The 20,337-nt window shown below is 39.7% G+C and overlaps 1 protein-coding gene across 1 annotated transcript in view; it reads right to left on the bottom strand.

The window, feature by feature from the left end:
* LOC111822379 (protein POLR1D-like) overlaps positions 1-20,337 on the bottom strand; it is a 54,123-nt gene that overhangs the window by 8,820 nt on the left and 24,966 nt on the right. Inside the window, exon 2 of the mRNA XM_023740944.1 lies at positions 13,849-13,923. Within this exon, the coding sequence (XP_023596712.1) occupies positions 13,849-13,923 (75 nt within the window). The remainder of the gene's footprint in view (positions 1-13,848; positions 13,924-20,337) is intronic.

Below are 20,337 nucleotides of genomic sequence, written 5' to 3'. Positions count from 1 at the left end.
AGAGGGTTAAAATGTTGTGGGGTTGTTAACCAATGTCATAAAACAGCATGTGTGTTACTGTTACATGAGAAACTATGTGTTCTGTAAGCCTTCACCTGAAGTACAATAAAATATTAAAAAAAAAAAAAGAGTATACATAGCCCTGAAATAAGTTAACTTGTCAAGGACTGTTCCAAGATGGCAACTCATGATATCATGCCAAAATCTCAACTGACCTGTGATAATAAGTTAATCAAGTACAGAATAGAATAGCTAATGTTTCCCAATGAATAAACGTTTTAAAAAAGAATCAAAATGAGCCCCCAAGAAAAACTTAATTAAACATTTTACGGAAACTTTCATAAAAATGGTTAATATTTAAAATTTTCGGCATTTAAAATGGTTAGACCTCTGTATCTAGAAGTTTCACTTTCCAAGATATCTCAATTCTCCATTGATATCAGACCAGTGGGCCACTAGAAATTACTTCTGAGTTTATAATTTGCATATCCTAATGTTCTAGAAAGGAGCCCTGGTGGCGCAGTGGTTAAAGCCCTTGACCGCTAACTGAAAGGTCAGCAGTTCAAACCCATCAGCTGCTCCGCGGGAGAAAGATGTGGCAGTCTGCTTCTGTAAAGATTACAGCGTTGGAAACCCTATGGGGCAGTTCTGCTCTGCCCTACAGGGTTGCTATGAGTTGGAATCAACTCGATGGCCGTGAGTTTGGGTTTTGGTAATGTTCTGGAAACTCTAGGACTCAAGTGTCCTCAGATATGAAACTAAAGTTGAAGTGGGTAGGTGAACTTTAACATCCCTCCTGGTTTGAAGATTCTCTGCTCATGTTCTGTATGTTAATCCTTTAGAATATTACTCCCCTCTCATTCATCACACTAGAAATGACTTCATTTTATTGCTCTGTCTTTTTTTCTTAGCTCTTTCTTAGTGTTATTATTATTTTTCTGTATTTGTGATTACACGATAAGTTGGCCTTAGATACTCAGCCATTCTAAAGCCCTTTTTCACATCAGCTTTGGGGTAAAACACAGGCTACTGTTGCCCAAGGTGTCTGCACCTGTATGTTACTGGCAAAGCCCAGAAAGATGTGCTGGAGTGAGGGATCAAAGGAGTGACAGCCCCAGCCAGCTGCTGTCCTGTGTAGCTCTGACCCACAGAACATCAACTCTCTCACCTTGGTGAGTTATTTTTCCTTTTGGCTTATTTTTGGTTCTAGAAAGTTGTATTAGCTCATATGGGAAGAGCCAGGAACAAGGTGCTAAAAGTACGGATAGACATAAAACCCCAAACATCACAAGACTGGTTAAAATTCCTGAAGAAAGTACTCATGACACATGGTCAGATTTTAGATTTGCCCTTCTATCTATGTTAAACTTTAAAAGGGAAGTGACCTCCTTCACTTTCAAACCTGTCAGACAGCCCAGGAGGCGCTGATGAAGGGCTCTGCATGGTGGGTGAGAGGCGGATTTCTCAGAGAACCTGCCACGGAGAATCTAAGATTGATCAGGGTGAGGACTGAAAGCTTTTCTTTCTGTTTTCTTTTTTCTTTTTTTTGAGTAGGCACACTGTATAACAATTTTGCAAAAATAGGATGCTAGCTCCCTGCAGTTATCATACTGGACCTATGGAAAACAGTTAACTGTAAAACAAACCTAAAGAATAGAAACCCGTTGCCGTCGAGCCAATTCCAACTCATGGCGACCCCCGGTATTACAGAGTAAAGCTGAGCTCCATAGGGTTTTCTTGGCTGTGATGTTAGTGGAAGTAGATCTCCAGGGCTTTCTTCCACGGTACCACTGGGTGGGTTCGAACTGCCAACCTTTAGGTTAGTAGTTGAGCACAAATCATTTGCACAAAAAGGGGATGAGAAATGTTATGAGACTTTTCTGAGTTTGATACTTTTGTCTCCATTGCTGAAAGGTAGAGATAGTTGTATCTAGCACTTTACAGACTTAGACCTGTTTTAGAAAGTTATTGTGAGGATTTCTAAACATTTCTAAAACAGTTTCATGAAATATGACCATCAAATAGTGACATATGATCATTAAATGATAAGGTTTTATGGGAGAATAATAACAATGAAGCTAACTAACATTTATGAAGCCATCATTCTGTACCATTACATTACTAATGCTATGTCATTTCCTCTTCACAACTCTCATTCATTTTAGAGAGGAAGAAAGGCAGAGAGGTAAAGCACCTCATCCAAGATCACAAGCTAGGAGATGGTAGATTTGGGATTGAGGCCGGGGAATCTGACTTCAGAGTCCACCCTCCCATCATTATACTGGAGTTATTGTTGTGTGCTGTCAAGTCAATTTTTCAACTCATAATGACCCGAAGTGACAGAGTAGAACTGCCCCATAGAGTTTTCTAGGCTGTAATCTTTATGGAAGCAGATCACCAGGTCTTTCTCCCATGGAGCCAATGGATGGGTTCGAACCACCAACCTTTCTGTTAGGGCCAAGTGCTTAACCATTGTGCCACCAGGGCTCCTTAGCAAAACAGAGAGAGACACTCTGACTTAACCATGTGGCCAATCAACCATGTGGGAGAGACTGCAGGTGAGGAGCTTGTTGGCGAGCTTGTAGCTGAGGTGTCTTCATCCAGTACAGGGATGAAGAAGCAAGTCTGCACACAGTGTCAAGTCTGCTAAGAATGGCTGGCCACTCATGAGACTATGAGAATCACCAACACAGACAAGGACAAAGGTAAAGAAGCTCTCAAATACACTTGATTTTGAGATTTCTGAAGTATAACAGGCACTGGGAAATGATGATTCTTATTTTTATGGTTAGAGAAATAACAAGCTAAAACCAAATCAGTTTCCGTGGAGTTGATTCTAACTTACGGTGACCCCACGTGTGCAGAGTAGAACTGCTCCATAGCATTTGCAATGGCTGTGATCTTTACAGAAGCAGATTGCCAGGCCTTCCTTCTGAGGTGCCTCTGGGTGGGTTGAAACTGCCAAACTTTTGGTAAGAAGTCAAAAGCTTAATTGTTTGCACCATGTGGTGCAGTGGTTAAAGCACTTGGCTGCTAACAGTCAGTGGTGAGAACCCACCAGCTGCTCCACAGGAGAAAAGATGTGGCAGTCTGCTTCAGTAAAGATTTAGAGCTGTGGAAACCCTATGGGGATCTACTCTGTCCCATAGGGTTACTATGAGTTGCAGTCAACTCGATGGCAGTCGGTTTCAAGATCATGGAAGCAAGGTCTCTAGAATTACTCAAGGTATTCCAACTCATTCCTTGATTTTACAGCCAAATCTATTTACGTACCAGAAAACAGCATTTTATCTTCTATTCTGTACATTTCTTTGCATTACAGCAAGGATGTAAGTCTAAAATAATGTCTCTAGAAAGACTGAGGCTGAAGCACAACTACATTCCCAGCGCTCTATGTAACGGGTAATATTTTGTACCTTGATGCTATGGTTGCTTACAACTCATTTTGCTGTTAATGCCACTACAACTACCATCACCACCCAGGTGCTACAGTTTATAACCTGGCAATCTAATGCCTCAGTGGGTGGCCACTTGAGAAATTCTTTTCCAGTGTTATAATCCCCATCACTACACTGTTAATTAGTCCACATACAGTAGTGCTGAGGCCCACTGCAGGTGTACAGTGCAGTCTCTCCAATGTTATACCTGAAAGTAATGGAAAAGAGTTGACATGCACACACAAGTAGTTATTCATCAAAAAAAAAAAAAAAATCTGAGAATCTTTCATACGAAAGGCATCATGCTAGGGACTGTAGCAAAGATAAATACCTACCAGGCTCTCTGTCTATGCACTTATGCTCTTTGGGAGACTACTGAGTACTGACAGCAGCAGAAGGTATGGAAGATAAAGTACCAGAGAAGACATGTGAACAGTGGTATAATGGGACAGACTACAAGGCTCTAGGGAGCACTGGTGGTGCAGTGGTTAAAGTGCTCAACTACTAACTGAAAGGTCAGCAGTTTGAACCTACTAGCTGCTCCAAGGGACAAAGATGTGACAGTCTGCTTCTGTAAAGATGACAGCCTTGGAAACCCTATAGGGCAGTTCTACTCTGTCCTGCAGGGTCACTATGAGTCGTTACCAGCTCGACAGCAACATGGCTCTATTCCTCAGCAGCACAAAGCATTTACATAGATATGTGATCTAACAGGGACACATCCAGGGCTCTCTGACCGCACTTCATACCGGCTATGAAAGGAATGTGGGAAGCAGGGGCAGCAAGCACTGGCATTTCAGTGTGTTAGCAGACAAGAATCTACCAGGGAGAGGTGGTGTAGTACCAAGAGCATTAAACCAGAAACAAGACAGCAAAACTCTAGTCTCACCAGCAGTTACCTAGCTGGGGGGCTGGGGCTTAGGAAACCTCTTTGAGCATCACGTTTGTAACTATCAAATCAAGGCCCTGGATCTCTGTAGCAATGAAGTACTGCCAAGAGCCCCATCCGTGAATAATCTGGAAATGCAAGACCTTCCTTCTCTTACCGTTGGTTCCAACAAAGTCAGCAGGACACACTGGACCATGATGGCCTGTTTGTTTGTGTCCAGCAGTGGATTAAACACTTTGTGAAGATCAGGACAGGGTGTGGTCTTTACTGCTGCCTAGTGCCTGCCCTGGCCTCTTAATAGACCGATTAGTGCTGAGTAAACTGTCTCTGGGTGTGCAAATGGTTAATGCGCTTGGCTGCTAACCAAAAAGGTTTGCAGTTTGAACCCACCCGAGGGAGCCATGGAAGAAAGGCCTGGCAATCTCCTTCCAAAAAATCAGCCACTGAAAAACCCTATGGAGCACAGTTCTACTCTGACACACATGGGGTCACCATGAGTCACAAGTGACTCAACGGCAATAGCTTTGGATTTTGGTTTGGTGCTCAGTGAATATTTAAAGGAATTAAAAAAACCCTACACGCCTGGATAAAGACTAGAGAGATTATCTGCTCTTCGATAATCAAAAGCTGATTACAAAAACTGAATGTACAAGTAGACAGTTCTTCTCCCTATCACCAGGTAGACTCCAAACCAAAACAGAGAAACACCCCAAAATGTCTTTCCCCTTAAAACAACTGGGTTAAAGAAAACTGAAAATGATTTTCTCTCAAATTCAATCTTCTGTATGTTTTACACCAAAGTACAAGCTTTCCAAGTATAAGGCTGAAGTTCCAAACACTAGACTCAAATACCACAGAAGCTGAAGTAAATGTGGCCAGAATAAAAATAGCTTTGTAGACAATGAAGCTGGATAAGTTTCTGCTTATGAATTCCTTTATGCTGACTAAAAGGAAGTCATATGGGTCAATATTTCAGCTTCCTTGAGGCCTCTGTCAAGAACATTTACTGAAGAGATGCTTTAGCTGAAATACATCCAAGGACATATATAGCTCCAAATAGTCTCTTTCTGTGTAAAATAAAACACAGCATCCTGCTTTTTCATTTTCTTCGTTCAGTAGTCTCTTCCTGGCAACTGCTCAGCTACCTCACTGACATGTTTCCTATGGAATATCCAAAAGGAAAAAATTAGGCCACTCATTCTAGTTCTATTTTAAAGCAAATGTAAAGGTCTTCCACATTCTGACAAAAGCAAAGCATGGCCCCCCAGTAAGCGACAGGTTTTCTATTCCTTTAAGACCTGTTCAAGGAGCCAACTCCTGGGGGCACTGGTGGCTGCACATCCACAGCCACCTCCGTGCAGAGGACACTACCTGCTCCACGTGAGGTGTGTGAACTTGGAATTCTGTAGAGCAGGTTGTAGCATTCTTTTTTTTTTTTTTTTTAAAAAAAAAAAGACTAATAGTGTGCTTTTCACAATTTCCTGGTTATTGTTCAAAAAATTCCAAAGCCTGGGCCACACCCCACACTAATCATCTTTGATGACGGGACACAGCCATCAGTATGTTCTTGGCATTCCCTAGGTGATTTCAAAGGTGCAGGTAAGTTTGGGGACTACTGGACTAGTGGTTAAAGGTTTTTATTTATATGTACACACATACATTGATTTCAAGAGATAGAAAACAAGGTGTTCTCCCATGGGGAGCATGGTGGGGTGGGGAGGGGAGGGGAGGAAGATGCTCCCTGCCCAGCATCAGTGAGAAGCAAGTCCTGTCCTGGGGCCAGACACCCTTTCCCAGCCCTTATCGGTTATGGTATGCTGGCTAGTAAAATCAGGTGCCCATGGAAATGAATGAGTACCTAGGAATTTCTGCTACAACACAGACAAAAGGACAATTCTGCTACAATTTCTGCTATAACACAGACAAAAGGACAAAATGTAACAATTGGAAAAAAAAAAGCAGATATGTTTCTTTTTATTTTAATATAATAAGGTCTTCCACACAGTTGATTTGCTCAATTGTTGTGGTATGATTAATAACTTTTGTGTGTGGCCTTTCTAGCCATGGTCTTGTAACTCCCACCCAGGTGACTGGGCAGGACTGTGTGATAAGGTAATTGTGGTCCATCAAGGGGATTGGTCAGTTTTACCTTTAGAGAGAGTCAATTTCAGAGCAGAGAGGAGGAGCCCACCACCACCAAGGAAGGAGAGACCAGCAGGAGAGACCCGGCAGCAGGAGACAGTGCGGTGGGCTTCCCAGCCTATGGAGAAAGCTGAGTGCCTCTGGGCAGAGACTGAGGGCTAGGGAGATGTGTGCCTGCCAGCACAGCTGGGAAGAGGCTGTCCTGATAGAAAAACTGTATTCTGAATGTTCCTGAGCCTGAATTGCAACTGTTAACTTCCCTAATAAACCCCATAATCATCAGTATGGTCTGTAAGATCTATGTGGCCATTGCAATAAAGTATGGAACACAGTAGAGAGTGCCATGGGAGGGACAGTTGGTGTCAGAATTAGTAAAGACAGCGGAGAGAGGAGGCATGTCTGACCCTTACCCAACCTCATAGGAATCAACCTTGGGATGTTGATCTTGATTCTCTTTCCCTCTTGTGGGGTTGGAGGAGGTCAGACATTGCCGCTAAGCCATTTTTCCAATTGTCTAGAGCAGTGATTCCCAAACTTGATTGATAATTGATTCCTGGTGGCACAGTGGATAAGCACTCAGCTGCTAGCAGAAAGGGTGCCGCTCCTGGGGAGAAGGATGTGGCAGTCTGCTTCTGTAAATATTATAGCCTTGGAAACCCTATGGTTTCTACCCTGTACTATATGGTCTCTATGAGCAGAATCCACTTGACAGCAACGCGTTTGGTTTTTGGTTTTGGTTGATAATCAGGATCTTCTGGGGGAGCTTAAAAACCATCTCTAGGACCTATCTTATACCTTCCTATCAGGATTTCCTAGAGTGAAATCAGGGAGATTTGCATTTTAGAAAACCTCTCCAATAATGTTTTTCGCATTAAAAAAAAAAATCTTTATTAGGAAGTTATAAATGCAGTCACGTGCCACAGAACATCCATTCGGGCAATGTCCGACTGCATATATGTCCATGCTCCCATAAGGTTATAATGGAGTTCAGGAATCCCGATAGGAGAATGGGATGTAGCAGATTTAGGCATGTAGCACTTGACATCCATAACGATCCGCAAAGACAAAGAAAAAATTCTCAAAGCTGTTAAAGGATCAGTTCCACTGAAAGCTACAAGGCTAACCAAAATTCGAGAGGGACGTACATCAGATATGGAGACACTGCTAATGACGTGGATTGAGGACTAACCACAAAAGCGAATCCCCCTCAGCGTGCTGGTATCACTGCTTAGGCACCAAGCTTGTTTGAGATGCTTAAAGAAAAAGCAGGACCAGACTATGACACTGAGTTTAGTGCTAGCTCTGGGTGGTCCAAGCTTCTCAAGCAATGTTTTTCGTTGCTTAATAATGAAACTGAGTGGTGAGTCTGTGAGTGCTGATCTGAAGGGAGCAGAAGAATATGTTGAACTCTTAGATAAGCTAATTGTAGAAGGGGGTTATTTGCCCCAGCAATTTTTTTTTATACGGACAAAACCGCCTTCTTCTGGAAGTGAATGCCTAAAAGGACCTTCATCCATAATATGGTCTTCGCACAATGTCCAAATCACATAACGTCCTATTTCACCGAATGTATCATGGATGTTAAGCGATGCATGACTGTATGATATGTACTTGTATATTACTGTCACATATCCAACAATAAAGGATAACGTGAAAGTTTTACTGCATTCCCTCCTCCTTATTCTTTTGGTCTAAGTCTGAGGTTACCGTTGCCCAGCATACTTTCTTCAAACCTTTCTTTACCCATTTATAAGATTTCACACCCTCCCCCAAAACACACTTATCTGCAACTCATTTTTCACGTAAATTATAGACATCTTCCCACCACAATTCATATAGATCAACCACATTCTTTTTTGTGACTTTATTATATTTCACAGTAGGATAGTCCATAGTTTAATTATTTCCCAGCCTTGTAGCTAGTACAGACAGGAGACTAAATTCTGGCCAATGGGCTATGTCTATGTAGAAATGGTGTGAGCAACTTCTGGGAAGTGTCCTTAAAAGGAGGGGCATGTCTTGCTTTTCATCTTCTTCCTTCCTGTTAACTGAAACATCAAAGAGTCACACTCTGTGGCTGGGAAATTTGGAAAACTGGAAGGTGCCTGGGTCTTTGATAATTTTGTAGAACTGCCATCCTAAATGATACAATACCCAAAGAGCACATGGGTACTCCCCAAAAATCTCAAGATGACGTGTGGATAGGGCACTGGCTCCAGGGCAAACACAGCTGGCATCAATAAACTAGTTCTTTTACTATTAGCGAGTTCTACTAGGCCAATAAACTGCACTTAATTTGTCAGGATAAGTGACTTTCGTCTGGAAAGCTGCCTAGAAACTGATCTTGAATATTCACTGCATAGCAAGAACCCTGACTGGTACTTTTCTTGACTGAGACTTTCTTATCCTGTCAACTGTCAAGTAATCCGAATTTATGATTTAGTTCTATCTTTCATATAAAGTATTAGATTGGACCAGTAGCTTTTGTCAACTTGATCAAGGCTCTGCATTACACCAAAACCCTACTAACCACATCTGCCCCTACGTTTGTACTAATCTGGTCCAGATTAGCACAGGCACTTCATCTCTGTAAAGGACAGAAGAGGGCTGGAAAGAAGAGAGAATGAGATTTAGCAAATATTTACTAACTTACTACTACATGTCAGGAAATGGGCTGGCCATTTTCATATACATTTATCGCTCTGAATCTTCACAACCAGCCTCTCAGGAGGTAGGAATTACCTGTATTTTATTAAATCTAAAATGATTACATATGTTCACTTACAGCTGACTCACTCACACTGGACTATTTCATTTCATTATATCATTTCACTTGTAAATATATCAGAGTGAATTTCCAGAAAGATAATGCTTTAAAAAAATAAACTTAATGGAGAGTTATTACCTAATGGGTACAGAGTTTCTGTTCAAGGTGATGAAAAAGTTCTGGGGAATAGTGGTGATGGTTGCAAAATGAAGTAAAATAAAATAAACGTAACAGCAATATCATTAACATTAATTGCTTAATATATCAAATATCTCCAATTGTTTCAAAAATGTCTTTTGAGAGTTAGTTTGTTATAATAAGGATCCAAATACGGTATACGTTTTATTTGATGGGTCTCAAATCTGTTTCCCTTTCTCCTTGCAATTAATTTGTTAAAGAACCTGGGTTGTCTGTCCTGTAGAATTTCCACATTTGGGATTTTTGTAATCCAATTTTTTGGCCCATGGTGCCATTTAATATATTCTTCTGCCCTATGTATCTCCTGCAAACTAGAGGCTTGATCAGATTTAGGTTCAATTTTTTGGCAAGGGTGTCTCATAGGTGGTGGTATGCTCGTCCTATTGCAACTTTTTGTGGTGTAAAGATTGATCAGTGATTTCAAGTGTTGTCAGCCTGATCCATCCATCAGAAAGTTTCTTATCAACTTTTCACCTAATAGATTTAGCAGCCATTGATGATCTTTGCCTAATCCACTCTGTCATTAGGGGTTGTAAAGTGACAGTATTCGTTTTTTAAAATCAGGTTTACTGAGGTATGGAGCCCTGGTGGCGCAATGGTTAAAGCGTATGGCTGCTAACCAAAAGGTCTGAGGTTTAAGCCCACCAGCCACTCCGAGGGAGAAAGATGTGGCAGTCTGCTTCTGTAAAGACTGCAGCCTTGGAAACCCTATGGAGCAGTTCTACTGTCCTAAAGGGTTGCTATGAGTCAGAATTGACTTGATGGCAGTGAGTTTGGTTTGGTTTTTGGTTACTGAGATACAGGCAGCCCTCGGGGTAGGAATGAGATCCGTTCCTGAGTGTCTTTCAGGTGAATCTGTAGGGAAGTTGGAACAGGTGCAGACGGTTCTTAGTTAGCCTCACTTTAGTGCAAGAAAAGGCTCGAAGCCTTTTCAGTGAGTTAAAAGCTGCACTGCAGCAAGAGAAGGTGATTGTGATGAATTTGTCGATCAATTCAAAGTGAGGGCAAACTTACATAACATTAAACGGCAGGCAGGAGTTATCTGTTAAGTCAGACATTCGTAACCTGGGGACTGCCTGTATAATTTATATAGAATAAAATTCATCCTTTTAAGTGAATAGTTTCATTAGTTTTTTAAATTTTATTTTATTGTGTTTTAGGTGAAAGTTTACAGGGCAAATTAATTTTTCATTCAAAAATTTATACACATATTGTTATGTGACATCAGACGCAATCCCTGCAATGTGTCAGCACTCTTCGCCTTTCCCCCCGGGTTCCTCATTTCCATTCATCCAGTTTTCCTGTCCCTTCTTGCTTTCTAGTCTTTGTTTTGGGGCAGGTATCACCCATTTGGTCTCGTATACTTGATGGAAGTAAGAAGCATGTTCCTCACTTGGTACTGTTTTATAGGCCTGTCTAATCTTTGGCTGAAAGGTGGACTTGAGGAGTGGCTTCAGTTCTCAGTTAGCAGGGTGTCTAGGGGGCCATAGTCTCAGGGGTCCCCCGGGTCACCATCAGATCAGTAAGTCTGGTCTTTTTTTGTGAATTTGAATTTTGTTCTATAATTTTCTCCAGCTCTGTCCGGGACCCTCTATTGCGATCCCTGTCAGAGCGGTCTGTGGTGGTAGCAGGACACCATCTAGTTCTTCTGGGCTCAGGCTAGTTGAGGCAGTTTCATGAGTTTTGACACACATATAGTCATGTAACTACCACCACAATCAAGATATAGAACATTTCTGAAGGCCCAGAAAGTTCTGCAGTCAGTCCCTTCCTCTGACCCCCAGCTCCTGGCAACCACTGATCTGTTTTCTGCCCCCACAGTTTTGCCTTTTCCAGAATGGCATACAAACGGAACCATATGCTATGTAGTCTTTTGTGTCTTTTCTTTAACTTAGCATAATGGTTTGAGTTTCATCCATGTAGTGTGTATTAGTAGTTCTGTTGCTTTTTATTGTTGAGTAGGATTGTATTTATGGCTATACCTACAATTTGTTCCTTCATTCACCAGTTGATGGACATTTGGGTTGTTTCCAGTTTTTGGCCATTATGAATAAAGATGCTAAGAATATTACTGTATAGATCTTTGTATGAATTTAAGTTTTTAATTCTCTTTGGTAAATTTTTAGAAAGAGAATTCTGGGTTGTATGGTGAATGTATATTTATATGAAACTGTCAATAGTTTTCCAGAGCAGCTGTACGATTTTACATTTCCACTAACAACGTTTGAGAGTTTTAGTTGTACTACATTCTCACCTTCACGCGTTACTGTTAGTCTTTTCTTTATTTTAGCAATTCTAATGTGTGTGTAGTGCTAACTTACTGTGGTTTTAATTAGCATTTTCCTGATAACTAATAATCACTAGTTATAGGCATCTTTTCATGGGCTTATTGGCCAGTTCTTTATCTTCTTTGGTGAAGTGTCCAAATCATTCATCCATTTTTAAATTTAGTTGTTTGTCTTCTTGTTGTTCAGTTGTTAAGAATTCAAATGATGATAATCTTATTTTAGAGTCCTTCTACATTTATTAGCTGCAATTCTTCTATAAAGAGGTTTTTTTCCCATCAATTATTTGACAACTTTGAGATATAATTTGTACAGGAACAAGAGAAATCGTTGATTCTTCTTTTTTTTTTTTTTTTGGTACCAGTTTTATGAATCATGATTTTGTTCCCTAACATCCTCCACAAGAGGACTGAGTTGTTGTTTTGATTATCATTATGTCCTTATGGATTTTAACATATCATAGGTGTTTCAGTCATTATAGTTATTATTCTTTTTTTGATGATCAAATTATCTCATCTTTAACCAGTAGGAGACCTTTTAAGTTGGTCTCTGAGTCTTTCTGACACGACTATAGTAGTCTCTGACAGTGTCTTTGCTTTCTGGTATGACAAGATTTTCCATCTCCTCTTATATATATTTCCTGCCTCAGATCTAGAAACAGTTATTTCTCTAAGGATCCCTATTTCTTAGTGAGAAATGGTATTTATAGACCACCATCTGGGGGCCAGCAGTGCTCACTGCTACAGATGGGTAATTGTTTCTAGGACTTTTCTGTAAACAGAGCTAGGGAAAGTTGTTTCTCTCTCTCTTTTTTTTAAAAGTGAACATCTAAAGATGTTAAAAAAAAAAAAAAAAAGAGAGAGAACAAAATTTCATACTGATATTTCCAATTCAAATTTAGGATTATAGGTTTTTATTTCTTTGATTTTATATTTGCACCTCCTTTCTCTTACACTGAAAATCTTGGTACCTAATAAATACTAACATATTTACTTGTTTGCTTTATCTTACTATATAATATTTTCAGAATAACAACACCAACATTATTATTAACAATATGATGGTTGAAAGCAATTTAAAATTTCTTTGCAGTTCTTTTTGCTTTCAGAAAATACAGTCAAATTACTGTGTTTTCCGATCACTTGAAATAGCCCCCCATGTGGTTAATGCATCCATTCGATGGCTTATTTAGGTTCGTTTGGTTTTATTTTGTTTGACTTTTAGGGATTGTCTTTTCCTTCTATCTTGATTTAATTTTGTTCTATATTTTATGTACATGGTCCTAAAACTCAAACCTACAAAATGAAGTACATTCAAAAGTATAGCCTGTACTCCTATCCCATTTTTACATTTTACTCTTTTTAATGGCCCACAGTATTCCGTTGTAGTGAATTTTAATTCTAGGTAAAAGATCTCTATCAGCCTAGTATTGAACGCCAATGCTGTTGCAAAAATAATGCCTAAAAGCGATTTCATTCTTAAGGTTAAATTCTTCCTCTGTTTAAACAAACTCTATTTTGTATAGAAGTAGCCCTCGTGGTGCAAAACAAAAAGATTAAAGCCAAGAAAACCCTATGGGGGCAGTTCTCCTCTGTCATATGGAGTCGCTATGAGTTAGAACCGACTGGAGGAACAACAACAACGACATTTTGGATAGAAACTGCAAAGGTAAACTTTAGTCCAACGCTGAATTGTCACATATTTGAAATACTTAGAATTAATTTTTTTAAATAAAATACAAATCCACTTTAATTTACTAAGGACTATAATGAATGCAGAAATTCTTAAGCATGAACACTGATATAATATTGCTCTCACAAAGGTACAAGTGTCTTTGGCCAGCTGTAGTATCTGCATATCATCCTGGGGATTTGTTAACTAGAGGGGTGATAAAGCCGTAACATTCTCCAGTACATACCTCTCTGCCCGCTTCTCCAGCTTAAGCAGAGGTGCCCCAGCCTTCGGCCCTCAGCAGTGTTCTTTCTCTACCTTGGGCCTCTGCGTGACTTCTCTACATTCATGGTGTTGCAGTCCCTCTATTTGCTAAAGACTGACATATTTCTAGCTCTAGGTAACACTTTTCTCTGTAATATTTTTCTAAGTTTTAAGGAAGATCACTGAAGAACTCACCAGCCCATAGGTCCCATTGTTTCCGCTCTCGTTTTCCCACGTTTTGCTTCCTTAAGCAGTTCTTCTATTGCTTTCCTGGTGGAAACAAGGGAAGAAATTTGAGGCAGTCACTCCATTAAGTTCTGAAAAATTAATTCCTTTCACTTAGAAGATCCTGGGAAAGGAACAGACTTTTGAAGCATGATAAGCGGGGCAGAAATTTTTAAAGAATGGTTCACAGTTTTGAACACATGAAAAATTAAAAAACAAACAACTTTTTATATGAAGGGGACAAACACTCAAAAGAAAATTAGAGAAAATGACAAACTGGAAACAATATTTGCAATATGAGAATTAAATCACATATCCTTAATGTAATAATTATGTTTCTTTTCTTATTAATTTGAAGAATAACCAAAAGACATGAATGGCCAAATATATATATCTCCATACTAAAAATGTTCAAATTCACTATTATTCTAAGAAATACTAATGAGCCCAACAATGATAAATCTGTTTCTGCCCGTCAGCTACATTTCCACCAACAATGTACGGGAGTTCTAGTTGCTCCACATCCTCACCTTCACTTGTTACTGTTAAGTCTTTTTTTATTATAGCCATTTCTCTGTTAGTGGGGACTTAAACTCATATAACATTTCTGGAGCACAATCCGGCAAGACTATTAAAAGACTTAAAAATAGTATACACTTGTTGACCTAAAAATTCCACTGTATCCTAAGGAAATATTCAAGTAAGTGTGCAAAACTATATGCACAAGGATGCTCATTAAATCACTTGTTAACAATTTAAAAAGAAACAAACAGAAAACCTAAATGCTTACTAGTAAAGGATTGGTTCAATAAATCATGGCAAAGCCACATGGTAGAAGATTAGGCCATAATTAAAAATGAACACAAATGAGTACCTGGTACAGGAAGACATTCATAACATATCAAATCTGTAAGACTGGCTACAAAACAGTGTGGATAGGATACTTTTATCTGAAATTTATTTACAGGTATACACGGCATAGGAAAACATTTGGAGGGATGTTATTAAAATAGTAAGATGAGTTTTTATGTGATGTTAATTAATTAATTTTTTCATTTGCTTCTCTGAATTTTCTACTTTTTCTAGAGTGAACATGTATTACTTGTGTACTTTTAAAAAAGAGGTGAATGAAAAACAGAAAACTTACTGATCAACAATATTCCGAGACTTTACTTTGTTCAGATACTGAGCAAGGTGCTACAGGTAGTAACACAGCAAGATAATCATCCCTGACTTTAACATTACTTGTGATAGTGCAGTGGTTTCCAAGGGCCACTGTTTAACAAAGCATCACAAACGGGGTGGCTTAACATAACAGAAATTTATTCTCTCACAGTTCTTAAGGCTAGAAGTCCAAAATCAAGGCGTCCACAGTGCCATGCTCTCTCTGAAGGCTCTAGGGGAGGGCTCCTTCCCTGCCTCTTCTGGCTTCTGGTGTTTGCCCGCAATCCTTGACATTTTCCTTGGCTTGTAGATGCCTCATTCCAGTCTCTGCTCTGTCTCCACACGGCCTTCTGTCCTGTACCTCTGTGTCTCTTCTTATAAGGACACCAGTCAGACTGGATTAGGGCTCACTCTACTCAAGTATAACCTCATGCTAACTTAAACTAATTGCAAATAAGGTCACATTCACAGGTGCCGGGGTTAGGACTTGAACATGTCTTTTTGGAGGAAACAAATCAACCCATAACAGATATGCAAATAACAGAAACAGAGGTATAAAGTTGGAAACAAATACTGTCCAAAAGACACAGCTATAAATCTAAGAGCAAAGTTTTGAAACTGGATACTTTATATAGATTTGATATTAAAAAATTTAACTATTAAACTACTACTATAGATACTATTTATATAATCCTCAAATGATATTACCATTCTGTTAGTTTATAAAAATGTTTTATTTTATATTAATTTTTATCAAAGTAAAAGTAAAAACATGCACATACCTTAAAAAGACAAATATTATTTAAAGGCTTATAATAATAACCAGCAGTCTTCTACGTCATCCTTCTTTATCCACCAAAGAAAAACAACTTCAACCCTTTTTTCTGTTCCTCCTGGTATTTACTTCCATATTTCTAAATAATATGCTTTCAACCTATTTCACCACCACCCTCTTGATCTTCAACAAATACATCTGAGTATTTTTGTACTGATTTTTACACTTTTAATAAACTCCTATTAATAGCTGTTGTTATTAGTTGCTGTCGAGCTGGCCCCAAACTCATAGCAATTCCATGCACAAGGGAACAAAGTACTGCCCAGTCCTGGTCATCCCCATGATCAGTTACAGCTCGGACCATTGTGATCCATAAGGTTTTCACTGCTGATTTCCAGAAGTACATTGCCAGGCCTTTCTTCCTAGTCTGTCTTTGACTGGAAGCTCTGCTGGAATTTGTTCAGTATCACAGCAACATGCAAGCCTCTGCTGACAGATGGGTGTTGGCTGCACATGAGGTACACTGGCCAGGACTCAAACCTGGGTCTCCCACATGGAAGGCACGAATTCTACCACCAAACCACCAAGGCCCCATCTATTAATAGTTTTGTTGTTAGGTGCCATCTAGTCAGTTCCGACTCACAGTGACCCTATGTACAAGAGAACGAAACACCACACTGTCCTGTGGCATCCTCACAATTGTCGCTATGTTTGAGCCCACTGTTGCAGCCACTGTGTCAATCTATCTCATTGAGGGTCTTCTTTTTCACTGACCCTCTACTTTACCAGCATGATGTCATTCTCCAGGTACTTGTTCCTCCTGATAACATGCCAAAGTATGTGAGACAAAGTCTTGCCATCCTCTCTTCTCAGGAGCATTCTGGCTGTACTTGTTCCAAGACAGATTTGTTCATTCTTCTGGCAGTCCATAGTATATTCAATATTCTTCGCCAACACCATAATTCAAAGGGGTCAATTCTTCTTCGGTCTTCCTTATTCATTGTCTAGCTTTTGCATGCATATGAGGTGATTGAAAATACCATGGCTGGGGTCAGGTTCACCTTAATCCTGAAAGTTCGAAGTCACATCTTTGCTTTCTAACACTTTAAAAGAGGTCTTTTGCAGCAGGTTTGCTGGGTGCAGTACATCATTTGATTTCTTGACTGCTGCTTCCATAGGTGTTGATTGTGGATCTAAGTAAAATAAAATTCTTGATAACTTCAAACTTTTCTCCGTTTATCAGGATGTTGCTGATTCATCCAGTTGTGAGGATTTTTGTTTTCTTTATGTTGAGGTGTAATCCATGCTGAAGGCTGTAGTCTTGGATCTTCATCAGTAAGTGCTTCAAGTCCTGTTTGCTTTCAGCAAACAAAGTTGTGTCATCTGCATAATGCAGGTTGTTAATCAGTCTTCCTCCAATCTTGATGCTGTGTTCTTATTCACACTAATATTACTATTAATAGTAAGACCTTTGAAAAATGTCTTTTCAGTTTACTCAGCAGCTTGACACTGTCTGACCAATCCTGGGTTCGTCCTGTAACTGGATAAATGAAGAAATGAAACACCTCTACCTACCTACTAACATGTGCACCTCGTCAGCCCTACAGTCAGATCATGTTTCACAGCCCGGCCTAGTGGGAGCATGAACAGACAAGTGCATGTGATTACTACATATGCTGCTGCTTCTACCTCCTTCAAATAATAATACCTTCTGCTGATGTCATCTGGGGACTTGGTCTTATACAGTGTTTCATGAAAATTCTATCTAGCTCCAAAACAGAGATCCTTTTTCAGTCTTACGGACGTAACTAAAAAAATCCAAGGGTAACAATATTCCAAATACACTTTTCCCCTTCCAATAAATTATTGAGGTAATTTCTAAATAAAAACAGGTTGTCGATTATACTTACATCCATCCATGTACTCTTTCTTCTCCTGACCAAAAAAAAACATCAGGGAAAAAACTTGTTCGGGCAGTCTCCAATTATGAACAAAACTATGTATGTTATAAATAAACTAGAATGCATCTCCCCATGAAAACTGTGTTAAAATGTTTGCCCAGCTTTCTGGGCCAGCCTACAAAAGCCTATTTGTGTCAAAATACAGTTGAAATGCTGTACATCTAAAGAAAACACTACTCAGTGAAGAATCTTGCAGAGATCCTGGAGGCAGATTCTAGGCACTTAAGAGCTAGAAAGTCTGACGCTGATTTCTCTTTAGTTTCGACTTCACTTAAAAAAACTTTCTCCAGCATTGTTAACTATCTACCACGGGATGAAGGATGCCTCCTGGTTTATAACCACAACCAAAGAGAAGAGAAACGATACCTATGCTAAAGACTGCTGAGGTGAGAGGAAGTCATGATGGACAAGAGGTCTGAAAGGAGGGGCACAGACTGGGAGGAGGGACAGGCCTTCAGCCAGATGGCCTTCTTTCTTCTGGTAAAGATGGCTGAGCTGCAGTCCACAGCAAATGCAGTAGGCAGTACCCATTCCTATGGTTGGGATGTACCCAAGTTAGGTATTTGTTACTGGTTTAACAACAACTGAGGCCCTGGATGGTACAAACAGCTGACATGCTTGGCTGCTAACTGAAAGACTGGCAGTTTGAGTCCACCCAGAGGTGCCTCGGAAGAGCTTGGCAATCTACTTCCGAAAAATCAGCCACTGAAACCCCTATGAAGCACAGTTCTACTCTGACACACAAGGGGTCGCCATGAGTTGGAATTCACTCAATGGCAACTGGTAATGTTGGTATGGAGCCTTCCTGAACCTGTCACCCTCGAGTCGATTCTGACTCATAGTGACCCTACAGGACAGAGTAGAACTGCCTCATCTTTCTCCGGAGGAGTGGCTGGCGGGTTTGAACTACTGACCTTTCAGTTAGCAGCAGACAGCTTAAGTACTATAATATCTTAACATGATCACATAGTTATCACCAGTTTACAGATGAGGGAAGTGATACTCAGAGACAGACTAACTTGCCCAAGATAACAGGGCTAATGGTCAGGGAGGAGAAGGAAGAGAAACACAAATCAACCAACCAAAACTTGACCCATGCTTTTAAGGTTCCATATCCTCTGATTTGTTACGCTGTCTCCTTCACAAATATTTGTGCAGCAAATCCTACAGAGGTTGTTTTCTCTATATCGTTAAAAGGCAAAAAATAAATGTAAAAAATACGGGGTCCCTAAGAGAGCTGCTACTGCTTCTGCATTCATTCAAACAGAAGGACTGGGGGAGAGGCTGGTAAGGAGAGGCGGAAGGAATGAAGGAGGCTTGCTCACTATTCTGTCCCAAGAATGCTGTGCATTCTCTACCTCCCACCCCAAATTCTCCGGCACAAGCTCCCTCTGCAGGGCTTTACTTCCAGCTGGGAAAATTTCTAGTGATTATGTATTCTGCTCTTGAAATAGTAACATCATCCTCAAAATTCAGGGGAAGAAAATAGAAAACCAGATAGTTTTCCCCACTACTGTAGCTTCTACGCTTTCTCTGTAACTCTCTTTCCAATGGATTCCTATGTAAGGAAATTGCAAATCCAGTTTTTACTTCACATTATCACAGTCTAAATACTTAAACTAGCAAAAATTATGAAACATCAACATTTGTGAAACAGGATGGTTTGTAATAAGATGATGAACAACGGTGTAATTAAAATATAGGAAAAGCAAATAGTGGCAGGATATGTAAGAAGTCAGTACATACAGAACTTGAACAACTACAAAATATTCAAACATAATTTAGTTCTAGGTACACTAATTTTTATACTTAGCTCCTTTACAATATCTTAAAGGTTTCTTTATAAACAAATTCATTAGGGATAATACATATAAAGTTTATACATAGGATGTATAAAGTTCAACAGAAAGGAGTCCAAGAGAGCTCCGTCATTAAGCAGACATTTCTCTGGGTTCTGGAACAAACTACAGTGAAATCTGGGAGAGCTGGAACTCAACGGGACTCCCGTGTTTTTCCAGATATCGCAAGTCTTCCAACTTTGACTGGGTGCAGCCTGACTACTTTTCTCTCTCTCATTTTAGTGGAAAGTATTTGAGTTTTCCTTCTCTGACAGGTTCCAATATACAATCATGTGTATCATCTACAGCCAGTTTTCCATCTGAGCTCAGCTTCCTCAGGCCTGCCTATTCATTCCATTAGCCAGCTGGTACATGCTTAAGGAATGTAAGAGGATCATAATAGCAGTTTAAATAAAACCCAAGTAGGAATGCAAATCTGGTGCAAAATCATCTTAAAATCCAAAGTCAAACAAATTGGTTTTGAGTTAGCTGGGCCTGTGTTGCTTTTTATTCACGTAAATCAACTGAGAGTGAACTATACCAGTACATACAGAAAGGGCAGCAAGAAATGTAAGGCAACTAGAGTAAACAAAGGAGATTGAAAGGTAAATTAAATAAGGAGGAATACAGAAAAATGCAAATTTTAACGGAATAAAATCAGAGACGCTAAACCTCAAGTAATTGCTCAAAAAAAAAAAAAAAAAGTAAGAAACACACACAG

The sequence above is a fragment of the Trichechus manatus genome, unplaced genomic scaffold (genome assembly GCF_000243295.1).
Source record: "Trichechus manatus latirostris isolate Lorelei unplaced genomic scaffold, TriManLat1.0 scaffold00168, whole genome shotgun sequence".
NCBI lineage: Eukaryota > Metazoa > Chordata > Mammalia > Sirenia > Trichechidae > Trichechus > Trichechus manatus.
This window is presented reverse-complemented; position numbering and strand designations above follow the sequence as displayed.